General features: G+C 36.6%; 1 protein-coding gene across 1 annotated transcript; it reads left to right on the forward strand.

Annotated features, from left to right (window-relative positions):
• The first annotated feature begins 535 nt into the window (after positions 1-535).
• Positions 536-10,617, forward strand: gpr171 (G protein-coupled receptor 171). The gene is made up of 2 exons (XM_056265985.1): positions 536-717; positions 8,851-10,617. The coding sequence occupies exon 2, from the start codon at positions 9,154-9,156 to the stop codon at positions 10,102-10,104; it is 951 nt and encodes a 316-aa protein (XP_056121960.1). The 5' UTR covers positions 536-717; positions 8,851-9,153; the 3' UTR covers positions 10,105-10,617.
• The last annotated feature ends 2,112 nt before the right edge of the window (positions 10,618-12,729 follow it).

Below are 12,729 nucleotides of genomic sequence, written 5' to 3' on the forward strand. Positions count from 1 at the left end.
GAATAGGTATAAATTCCCTCTAATTCCATTATTGGCGTCTGTGTGGCAAGGGTAGATGTGTAATGTGTTGGGTGTTGTGTAATTCTCTCGATTGCCCAAGAAAAATGTATCCTAAGGGAGATAATAAAGGATAAACTAACTAACTTGACTTCACACCAGCAAACAATTTTTTTCTGGGCTAGATCAAGACAGAAGGACATTTTCACTCAGGTTTGCACTTGCAAAGAATGGTTACTAAACAGGAACGTGATTGGGAACCCCTGCTCTAGACCTTTTTTTTTCTTTTCTTGTTCAGCTGACCAGCGTTTTTAACAGCAAAACCGCATTCTGTGTGAACCTGCCCACTGCAACTTTAATGTTTAACAAATTGAGCGTCAAACCAGGAAATGACAGCACAGAGAGCGCATGCAAATAAGAGTGAACAGTCATTTTAGACTAGTGGTTTGTGGTTGTCTACAGACAGCGACTCTGAAAAGTTCAGGTTTCCAGTGCGTCATTGCACCACGTGCTTTCCACCATTGGTTGATATAATTAAAACCAAACCCCTAAGAAAAGAGGAAGCTGGATTTGCAATGCACTGTCGTTGCACCAATGAGGACCTCTTCGAACAAGTATCTCAATAGCTGTTTAGGGGTTCAACAAGACCAATGTAGAGCTAGAGAGCAGAATTGCATTATTCCACCGTCTGATCTGATGTCTCTTGGAGAGTCTGATGAGGTAAGTTCTCAAATTCGAATTCTGATATGAAGCGCCATGTGTCTGTTTCTTCTTGTCTGATATTTTATGAATCCGATTAGTTGGAGGTTTCTAAAAATGTTAATTTGAGGACTGACCTTTAATATGTACTGAAAGTAAAGAGAAAAATATTTTCACCCTGGAGAGACGGGTGGGAGTAATGGCATAAAAATACCCTTTAAGGAATGCAGCAATAAATAATATGGCTATGGCTAAGGCTATGTGTAATTGGACTTATTCAAAAGTATACAAGAACAGTTTGAATTCAGACAAATAACAAATAATATTTAATGTTTAATAATAGATATACAGTAATTCCAAGTTCCACTTGTAGTTTATTGTCCATAAATGTAGATAAGTTTCCCTTTTTACAGCACATTAAATGACCACAATCTGACACACTTCCCTAAAGAAAAATACATGTATGTAGACAATTCAGGGTTTTCCTCTCTTATCACCATTTGCAGAATAATCAAAAAAAGAGTCCTGGTTTGTCAAACCTTATAAAATTGTCTGCCCATCATAATCCAGTCTCAATTTGTAGTTTAAAATGATGATTTTTGAGGAAAAGACATGTCCTTTATTTGTTCTGGTCTGCCTGAAATCAACTGACAAGATCCAAACAAGATTGTATTGCAGTTGTGGATTAGTTTGAGAAAGATGCCGTTTTTTTTTTAAGTTGTATTTTGTTTTCTTGAAATGATACTGCTCAGGAATCATTAAAGTGAAACGAAGACTTGAAGGAGACCGAAATAGGCCTCTGACTATCAGAAATATGGTTTTAGGCATTTAAGGTATTGGGTGTTTAAATTGTGATCTCTTGAGTGCAAAAGGTGTTGAAAAATGTAAAATCAAATAGTTGATATTTATGTCATATTTATAGCAAGTAAAAACGTACAATTAAGGCTTTATTACCACAAAACCCTTCTCAACTATTAAAAATGATATACTTTAAGAACTCCCAATTATTATATTATTAATGCTCAAGAAGATGTGACATGAGCATGATTTCATACTCTTTTATAAGTGATACTGATATTAATTAATCTAAACCTAAATCAGCAGCTTCACTTGCAGTGTTACCCAAACCTGCTTGTTGTATAACTTTTATTATTTTTTAGATAAATTATGTTTCTTTTGCAAATAAGCGCATTCACAGTTGTAATTTTATTTATTCTTTGTAATTAAATGAAACAGAATGAGGCCCCCAAAGTTTTTTGTTTTTTCTTCTTATGAGGTGTCCATTAGCTTTTATGGGACCTTCTTATAAGACTCCTCAATAACTGCTTTTATGGACGTTGAGGACAAGAATGTTTACTAGACAACAAGTTGACTGGCAGGTGGTCTAAACTTACTGGTAACACTTTACATTAAAGTGCCCCTATTATGCTATTTTAAAATTTCCTAATGTTGTTTTGGAGTCTCCTACAACAGGTTTATATGCATCAAAGGTAAAAAAAAACTGTTACATTTTCTTATAATATACATTTGCACATCACCACATTTTTCAATGATTCTCAAACGACTCGTCAAATGAATCAACCTCTCTATATCCCTCCTTTCCACGAGCTACTCTGCTCTGATTGGCCAGACAGCTCAGTCTGTTGTGTTTGGTCTGCCGTGTAGTAACGAATGATGACGTCGATTTTACCATATCAATCCGAGCACAAGTCCGATGATGAAAAATTGAAAGAAATGTGGAAAAAAAACTGGCTTTACCTTCACATTGTAGAGCACAGTGTCTTCTCGACATGATCCTGTTACTAATTACAGGAATCCACAGGAATCAGCTGCAGTGTTTGAGGTTCAAGTTTTCCCTGGTGTCTGCACGCGCAATAAGTGGGCGGGCAATATGCAAATATTTCGTCTTGACGTCACGACGAAACGGCTTATGACTAGTTTGAAAAACGATTAATTTCATTGACTCACAGTCGACTCTTACTTTTGAAAGACAAAAACTTAATATATGGTGCACTTTCAGATTTAAAAATTTGCAGGATGTTTTCATTCATTTAGAGCTACACTGTTAAAAAAAACTGTGAAATTTACGTTAAAACACCGGCAGCTGTGGTTACCAGTATTTTACCATAAAAAATATGGTGGCAATCTTTTGTATTTTACGGGACTTAAATTTACGAGCAAAAAAAAACAGAATGTAAAGAAAACCTGTGAAATTTACGGTAACAAAACGTCAGCTTGGATGCTATTCTGTTAGCGTAAAAAAAAATGGTTGTAACCTTACTTTGGACTTACGGCAAAAAATAAATAAATAAACATCAGAAGGACTTGAATGATAGAATGAGTGGTAAAAAAAACATCAGCTGTGGTTCCCAGTAATTTACCATAAAAATACAGTAGTAATCTTTACAGGACAAAAATTAGCCGATAAATATTATCATTCAATTTCACTTAAGTATTCAAATCTGCTTCATACCTTTATAATATACTGAAAACCACCATAATAATACAGACCGTAAAATAGAAGACCACATGACGATTCAGAGTTCACCTCCATTTGGCACACATTAATATAAAGAACAGTGTCATACACACAAATACAAAACACCATCATGGTGACACACACATGACTCCAAAATAATGCCATTAATATTCATTAAAGTGTCTTATGTCAGGTTAATTTTTTTTTTAGATATATTAAATAAGGGTTAGATGTCTGAGTGAAAATGTAATTATCATTAAAATTATTACTGTAATTACCCTACAGTAAGCTTTATAGCCATTTCTGTCAAGATCATATTTTTAAAACACAGCTGAGCTGTGACGTCAAAAGAGGGAGACGTGCCAAAAACGTTCTATTCAAGTATGGAGAGTTTTGAGTCTGAGCAGATCCAAAATCCCCCTCAAAATCCCCCCATAGCCATACACTTTTGTACGGTGGCCGAGAGAGCTCAACGCGCTGCAACTGAAGAAAACGCATGCAAATAGAAGAAAACACATGCAAATAGAAAACAACGCGTGCAAATAGAAAAAAACGCATGCAAATAGAAAAAAACGCGTGCAAATAAAAAAACACCCGCAAATTAAGAAAACATCGTCATCAGTTTCACAAGACACGTGTGCTCCAAATACTCACAACACCACCAAATACATAAACGCGCTGCAAATAACACAGAGCACAACGGAAATGTTTCCAGGGGAACCAAATAAGTGACGAACCCGGCTGGGACGTGCTGGCATATCCATAAATCTATGCGTGCTGGTGCTTACAGCTTAAAATTATACTTTATTTATTTGTTTATTTATTTATTTGTTTGTGCAAAACATACAGAGATAAAAAAAATGTATGACATACAACTTGTATACAATGTACAAAATGTATTAACAATATGTTCAATGTCATCAGAATACAAATGAGAAAAGAACAATGAGCTGGAAACTAAAATAAATAAATAAAAAAGATAAAGAAGAAAAACATGAAGGAAAGATATTTATCTTTAGATCAGTTACACTGTACAAATTGTTTCATGTTATTACATTTTCATAAAGAAAAGTTTTGTAAGAAATGTTAGTTAATGTAGGGTCCAAAATTTTTAAGTTGAGACACAGATATATAACGCATATTTTAAAAGCTTGTTTTGTAAAATAAAAATAAAAATGTATTTGCATCCGTTATGTTAACAGCATCATATTTCTGTGGTAAGACCAGCTGATGGACACCGTGCTGCGTTGTCATGGGGACATCCCACGTTGTCTTTAGTTGCTCCCTTCATCAAGTGCGCTCCACACGGCTGCCTAACAGCCCACTAGAGCCTTGCTCACTCCAAAAGGGCTCTGCAATCTGCCCTTCGAAGGGAGTATGGCATAGGGAAGCTCACGACTCGAGCAATAAGCACGCCTCAGCCGGGTTTGTCACTTATTTGGTTCCCCTGGAAACATTTCCGTTGTGGTCTGTGTTATTTGCAGCGCGTTTTCTGTATTTGGTTGTGTTGTGAACTTTTGCAGCGCGTTTCCTTATTTGGAGCACACGTGTGTTGTGAAACTGATGAAGATATTTTTTTTAATTTGCAGGTGTTTTTTTTTCTATTTGCATGCGTGTTTTTTCTATTTGCATGTGTTTTTTTCTATTTGTATGCGTTTTTTTTCTATTTGCACGCGTTTTTCTCTATTTGCATGTGTTTGCTTCAGTTGCAGCGCGTTGAGCTGTCTCGGCCACTGTACTTTTGAGCCTCCCAGGCATGAGACAGATGAGGAGGCAAACAGACATTTAAATAATTCCTGATGAGAGAGAGAGAGAGAGAGAGAGAGAGAGAGAGAGAGAGAGAGAGAGAGAGAGAGAGAGAGAGAGAGAGAGAGAGAGAGAGAGAGAGAGAGAGAGAGAGAGAGAGAGAGAGAGAGAGAGAGAGAGAGAGAGAGAGAGAGAGAGAGAGAGAGAGAGAGAGAGAGAGAGAGGAACAGTGGAAACAGTGGAAAACATAAAAACTGGAAGAAATGTGCGCTGCAAATGACCGAAGTCTTGGATACCGAGGCGGCACTGAAGTGAAGTCAGCGCGTTTGGTCCGAACAAAGTTGACCCAGGCACAGAACACAGACCTGCTTTTGGGAAAAAGTGGACTCTGTGACCGGTTTTAACTGTGTTTTTAGCACCCAGCACAAACGCAGTAATTCACCATTGTGAAAATACGCCTGCGTATACCTAACTAACTACCTAACTTAAATAGCTAACTAAATAAATAAATGTCCTAATCACTAATTCTCTCGCTCTATCACTCGTACAATTATTAAAGTCCCCATGAATTCAAAATTGACCATACTTACTTTGTTTGCCTAAATTGATCGTTCTGTGGTGAACAATTCATCCATGCAAGTCAATCCACACAAAAAAAAAATTTGGCTTCTTCGAAATCTCTGAAATTTCCCCTCCCCCTTGCACTGGAGGACCTTCCCTGATGACGTAGGTTTAACGGTTTGGGTGTCTGCTTAACATCCGCAACCACGCCCCTTCAACTGACAGTAGACAGGCTGAATGACAACACCTACTTTTCTAGATCCAATCAGGTGCTAGTTGGAAAAAAAGCCACGCCCACTAGTCTGCCTTCTCTCGGAAATACGTCACAACACTGGAGAAAAATCGTTTGCAACTTCCGGTTCATGGGGACTTTAACACAGCTCACAAAAACTCACGTTCTCAGCGACCTGGGGAGACGTCTCCCTCTTATGACGTAAAGCGATCCGTTTGAGGGGAGGAGCAGTTTTCAGTGAGTACTGAAAATAACAAACTTTTTCATCTTATATTCTGCCTTTAGCTATCGAAAATCATACAAAACAATACAACAACTTGTCAAATGTGTATTTCCCCTAACTACAAATTAAACCTGACATACGCACTTTAAACAATATATAATGTAATATAAACCCCAAATGTGCATAACTGATAACAAAAACTAAGAATAATTAATAAAGAAAGATAATTGTTTAAATGAAATAACATCAAATGTGAAGTGTCATGCAAGTCAACAACAAGAACAGAAAAAAGAGAAGCGACGAGCAGAAACACAGACCTATAACTGACTTCAGCCACAGCCTTAGATCAACTGAAGATAAAAGAAGACATTAAATCTTGCAAGATCTCATCAGAGGATTAAACAACTCCACAAACAACATTACCAGCTTCACTTATTACTAACCAGACTGAATTTATTTCTGCCAGACATCTACAGTTCTGTTTGAGAATTAACAGAGGTGTAGATGTTGATGATTTATTGTTTCATTTAGAGTTACCATGATGGTGATAAGTGTTTTCTTTAGTTGGGCTCTTGACCCTTAACTAGTAACATTATAAAATCTCTGGCTGCAATAACTCTGTGTTTCCATGATGCTTTGGTTATTGTGAGAAAATCAGAGAGAATATGAACCAGGTGATGTTGGTTATCTTTTGATGATGACATAATCATCATGTAGTGGCCCGATTCACTGACCTCATGTAGAGTCTCAACTTTGATTATAAGAATCATTATCTTATCATTATTGATTTTAGTAATCAATTAGTGATGTGATAATCTGAAGACTTTTAAAGACATTGTGCCCAAAAAAAGGTTGTGACTACTGTATCTTTCAGACACACACAGACACCAAGAATCATCATATGAATCTCAACAATGGTGATGATAAAAGTGCAGTGCATGATGGGAGCCATCAATCAAAACTCATCAATATCTCCCAGCATGCATTGCAGCATGAATAAATCATGCTGAATGGTCTTAGTATTTTCTTTATTATTATTATCTGCTTTTATTTTTGCTGTTGTTTTTGTTGCAACTTTTAGTAGCTTGTTTTGTGATGTTCAGAGTTTTATCTGATTATTTTGTTAATTGTCACCGTTGTTGAGATTCATACGCTGATTCTTGATGTCTGTGTTGGTCTAAATTGTACAGTAATTCAAAACCTTATTTGTACACCATGTGTTTTTAAAGTTCTTCAGATTATCTGTCAGTCACTGTCTGCTTGAGGATGGTAGGGTCTCAGAGCTATTATACTAAAACATGTGAAACATATTAGTATAAAAATTCCTCCTACAATAAAAGCTACTCTTTATGAGATCAGTGGGCCACTACATGACTATTATGTCATCATCAATAAATAGCCAACAACACCTGATCACACTTTCTCTCTGATTTTCATTACATAACGAATGTGCTTTATAAACACACAATTAAAGCAATCAGAGAAATTCTAAAAGGCAAGGGTCAAAAGCCCAACTAAAGCAAACACTCATCTCCTTATTGGTGATTTCAAACTTTATTATTTTCAATAAAAAATCAATGTCTAAACCTCTGGTAATTCTCAATAATAACTTTTATTTCAAATTGGTTTGTAATACAATATTTTTAAACTACAGGCAACCACAGCTGGCAGTTTTTATATAAATATATATATATATATATACCATAAACTGAAGTTCAATGCCATAAAACTTAAAATATTACAACCATATTTTTTACGGTAAAGCACTTGCAACCAGCTGCCAGTTTTTTACCGTAAACTTTAGTTCAGTGCCGTAAAAACTAAAATGTTTCTACCTTATTTTTTACGGTAAAGTACTGGCAACCACAGCTGCCAGTTTTTTTACGCAATCTTTAGATCACAGCCGTAAAACCTAAAATATTACAACCAAATTTTTTACAGTAAATCGCTTGCAATCATCTGCCAGTTTTTTACCGTAAACTTTAGTTCAATGCCGTAAAACATAAATATTTCTACCGTATTTTTTACGGTAAAGTACTGGCAACCACAGCTGCCAGTTTTTTACCGTAAATTTTAGTTCATTGATGTAAAATAAAAATTTCTACCATATTTTTTAAGGTAAGGTACAGTAAATGCAATGGTAAGTTTTTTTTTCCAAAAATGTACTTCCAAAATCCGGACATTTAACAGTATTTTACTGTAAAAATTACATGAAATGTCCCGTGAGAGCTATTACAGTTTTTCACTGTATAGTAAGGGTACATACTGTTAAGCAAACAACATGTCTTTTCCGTTGCTTTTTTACAGTTTTTTACTGTTAAAATTACAGACATTTTTTACAGTACACACTACATAAAAATACAACAAATTCATAATAGGGTCCCTTTAAGGTCCCATTAGTTCATGTTAGTAAATGCAATGACTAACAATGAGCAATACATTTGTTACAGTATTTATTCATTGTTAATGTTTTACTACTGTTCACTTTTAGTTCATGAGCACAGGTCCATTAAATAATATGCGAAAAGACACATCTTTCATTTGAATCATGTTATACATTTTGAAATGAACATTAACTAAGATTTAAAAAATTCTTTAAAAGGATTTATGTTGTTAGTTCTAAGGGAATCTAATGTAGTTAACTAATGTTATCAAATGAAACCTTATTGCAAAGCGTTAGAACACACTGTCTGGTATTCCTGTCTTGATTTAATATGCTAGAATTGATCATTCGATTGCAGTTTCCTTGATACAAGTTGTTATCAAGCAAACTAGAAGTTTAAATCTAGACCAGCTTAAGCAAGTTCATAATGTATCATATAAATAGTTCATATCTAATTGTGAAACATCATTAAAACAGGAACCATGGATAAATAAATACTTATATATTTTTTTCTTTTTGTCTCTTTCCAGGATTTCGGCATGCCATTTACTCTCTAATGCTGATAGGTGACATCGTATCTAAGTGCGAGCTAAACAGGAAAATGCTTTTGCATGCTTGAACAGGGGATTTACCACTTCCTCCTCCAATACCTATTACTTTCTGGTGAAGTGAAAGACAGAACTGTTATCAAAAGTACTTGTTATTCTCGGTGGTCTGACAAGAGTTAAAAAGTAGACACGTGAAGAAAAGGAGAACTAAAAAGAATTTATTCGACAGCCTTAATTTATTTACATAGACCTTGTTTAGAGCTTACACAGTCCAGATCCCAAAAAATGGGGAGTTCAAATACCAGCAACTGCGTGGTCAACGACAACATGGTGCCCTTCGCCACCTTCTACATCCTCATCTTCATAATTGGAATTGCTGCCAGCATGGTGGCGCTGTGGGCCTTCATAACCAGCCGAAGTGCTAAAAAGTGCATTAATGTTTACTTCATCAATCTCCTGACATCCGACTTCCTCCTCATGCTGGCGTTACCTGTCAAGATTGCCAAAGATCTGGGCAATGATTCAAAGAGTTTGACCATCTTCCACTGCCAAGTGAGTGCGCCGCTCATCTACATCAACTTGTACGCGTCCATCATCTTTTTAGCTTTTGTTAGCATTCAGCGCTACCTCCAGATCACTCGCAGCTCCAAACTTCTGCGATTGCAGGAGGTGGGCTTTGCGGTTCTGATGTCATCGGTGGTCTGGTTCCTCGTGCTCTTCATCAATGTGCCTAACATGGCCATCCCTATCAAGGAAAACGTCGAAGACAAAGTTGGGCTAACATGTTCTGACTTAAAAGATGATTTGGGCAAGCATTGGCATGCATTGTCTGTGTTTCTGGGCATGGCTATCTTCTTCAACGCTTCAGTAGCGGTGCTGTTGTCCAACGGCCTGGTCTTGAAGCAGCTTTGGGGTCGCCGTGAATCCGACCCTGAGCAACAGGCTAGTGCCCGACATGCCTTCATAAACATTGCATTGGTGACCTTGGCTTACGTGGTGTGCTTCGTGCCGTACCACGCTGTGCGTATGCCGTACACTTTTACACAGATAGAGGTCATCACCGAATGCACGCTGAGGAAGACTCTCTTCCTGGGCAAAGAATCTACTCTACTTCTCGCCATCCTGCACCTATGCTTTGATCCTGTGCTGTACTTCGTCATCTGCCGTGCATTCAGGCATCAGATCACGAAGACCTTCTCAATCAAACGCGCCGTTCCAAATGCAGATCCAGAGTGAAACTTCCATCGGAGGAGAGATACGCACCAAGTATAAGAATCCTTTGTTGAATCTGAATATAGGGTGAAGAAAGTTTCTTGTTGAACTGCAGATCGGTAATGTAGGAAAAGCAAGAAAGCTGAACAAAGCAGAAGACTAAAGACTAGGGGAAAGAAGAATGCACAAAGACCTTTGGCCAAAAATTGCACAAAATTTCAGTTGAAAAAGTCACTGCAATACAAGTACATGAACATTTTTTTAGCAAAATATGTATATATTTAAACATAAGCCTTCTAAAATGACTAAAGCTATGGAGACGGACTGTACAATAATGCTCAGAGGTTGATTATACAATGATGTTTGTACTGTATTTTGGTTATAGCTTGTAAATCATCAAAGTGATGTTTTTTGAAAATGTAAAAATGCAGAAAGTTTTCTGTGATGGTGAGTTTAGATTTAGGGCGATTTGTACAGTATACAAATAATTGACTATGGAAAGTCCCCATAAAACATGAAAACCCATGTTTTGTCTTAATATTGGGACAACTGTTAGGAAGCAAAGTGGGGGAAAAGATGAGCCCGTTCTCATCCCAAGGCGTCATAAACGGACGCTTTTGACATTTCATTTCGTTTGACATTTCATCATTTTTTTTTGGCCAGAAGGCGCCTCCTAGTGGTCTAACCTTAACCCTACCCCAGACCTAAACCTACCCATAACTATATTGACGCTAAAGGGTGCCATGTGCGTTGGATTTAGACGAAATGTCAAAAGCGTCAGTTTATGACGCCTTGGGATGAGAATGCGTTGAAAAGATGGGTGACGGGACTTGAACTTGCATCATCCAAAGGGCAACAGCATGTTTAAATTTGTTTTAAAGTTTTATTTATGTAAGCATTGATCATTCAGAGTAAATTGTATTCCAGATCCAAAATTCCTAATAAAAATCTACAAATTAAGAATCATTTAAATTGTAAGGGTTCTTTTAACTCATAAAGTCCTCCTGTAGTCAATAATTGTATCCCGTTCAAACTTATATTTGATCACCAAAATAGCATATTTAAATGTTTTTTAGCTTGAATGTAACTTTACACCCTTGCCTCATTTAGTATATGCGTTTCTATAAATATGCAAATTAGCCCCGCCTCCACTCACTCACACCAGCTCAGAGATCCACTTGTTGACAATCACACGTTGACCTGATTGGTTAGTTTGTGACATCAGAAACACCAGCGATTTCAAACCACGTTTTTGAGACAATACTCAGCAATGGTGCTGACTTATTAATTTACACATGGTTTGTCTTAAAGCATATTAAAAACACCACATAGACAGGTAAACAACATTAAAAGCTTGAATTTCACCACAGGGGGACTTTAAGATTTTTTAATAAATCAATGTTACCATTGTTAATAATGTCTCTGTCTTGTCTCTTATTTGATTAATGACCTTTTTTTGTTGTATTTTCAGTTACCTCATTATTCCCAGAAATGAGTGAAAGAGGGGCCATTGATGTCAGTTCTGTGAGTCATGTCTCTGATGATATGACTGTGTCAGTAAATCTAGCGTAGGCTGAGTTAGAAGGTTATGTCAAAACATGGACAAGAAAGAATGTTTTTGTGTATGATTCCACACAAACGTCACAATGTGTTTTGCAAGACCAGTTTGGAGGATCTCAGATTCCTACTGGAGTTATAAGGTTAAAACAACTCTTTTATAGGGAGCTTGGCCCTGCAATGCTCTAAACACAATCACAAGAATATTGAATTGTAAATCTGACATGGGAGCCATTGTAAGGACATTTAAATTGGTCTTACATGTGATCTCTTTGATGACTTAGTTAAAAGCGTAGCGGCAGCATTTTGAACCACTTGTAATCGTTTCAAGGATGAATTACTAAGAAGATAAGTAAAAAGAGAATTACAATAATCAAGGCAGGAGGAAATGAAAGCGATCCTCTCCATCTCCACTGTAGACTGACCTCAGTTTCGCAATGTTTCTCGACTGATAAAAACTGGTATGAACCAGAGAGTTAGCTTGTTGATCAAAACATAAATTATGAAGGGTAAGGTTAACAGAGAGAGATAAAGCGCCGAAACTTTCCCTTACCTTAGGGAAAACACCAGCAGGATCCGAAATAAGTGCTTCTGTTTTTTTCAGTATTTCATTTTTTTGCCATTCAAACTTTTATAGAGTTTATACAATAGAAAAGAACAGACAATTTCATAATTTCATGTGGCAGCAAATATAATGCAAAGGGGCTAAAACAGGACCCTGGGATGCGGTTGATGAGGCATAATTCTGACCTCTAACTTTATTTTTGTTGGTTCAAGTGTGAACAACAGCTTGTTTAAAATAAATTGGAGCCTGAGCAGATGTTAGTGAATTAATAATTATAGAAAGCACACAAGGGCTAAAAGTGTCGATAACATTTTTATAAAAAATCAGTGGGTAGGCTACCACATCCAGAGGACTAGAGGAGCTTAGAGCTAATTAGTTTAGTGAGATCTTCTAATGTTATCGGAGAAACCTTATCCAGGGTTATTGGCCTGGAAATAAAAGGTATTCGAGGGGAAGGAGGAGGAACAATGCTATCTCGATTATTTTTTTATCTTGCCTATATATATATATATATATATACAGTATAT

This window comes from Rhinichthys klamathensis, unplaced genomic scaffold (genome assembly GCF_029890125.1).
Source record: "Rhinichthys klamathensis goyatoka isolate OS25496 unplaced genomic scaffold, OSU_Roscu_1.1 h1tg000243l_1, whole genome shotgun sequence".
In the NCBI taxonomy this organism is placed as follows: domain Eukaryota; kingdom Metazoa; phylum Chordata; class Actinopteri; order Cypriniformes; family Leuciscidae; genus Rhinichthys; species Rhinichthys klamathensis.

Excerpts from the sequence above, each read along its gene's own strand:
- gpr171 (XM_056265985.1), top strand. The coding sequence starts at position 9,154 with ATGGGGAGTTCAAATACCAGCAACTGCGTGGTCAACGACAACATGGTG.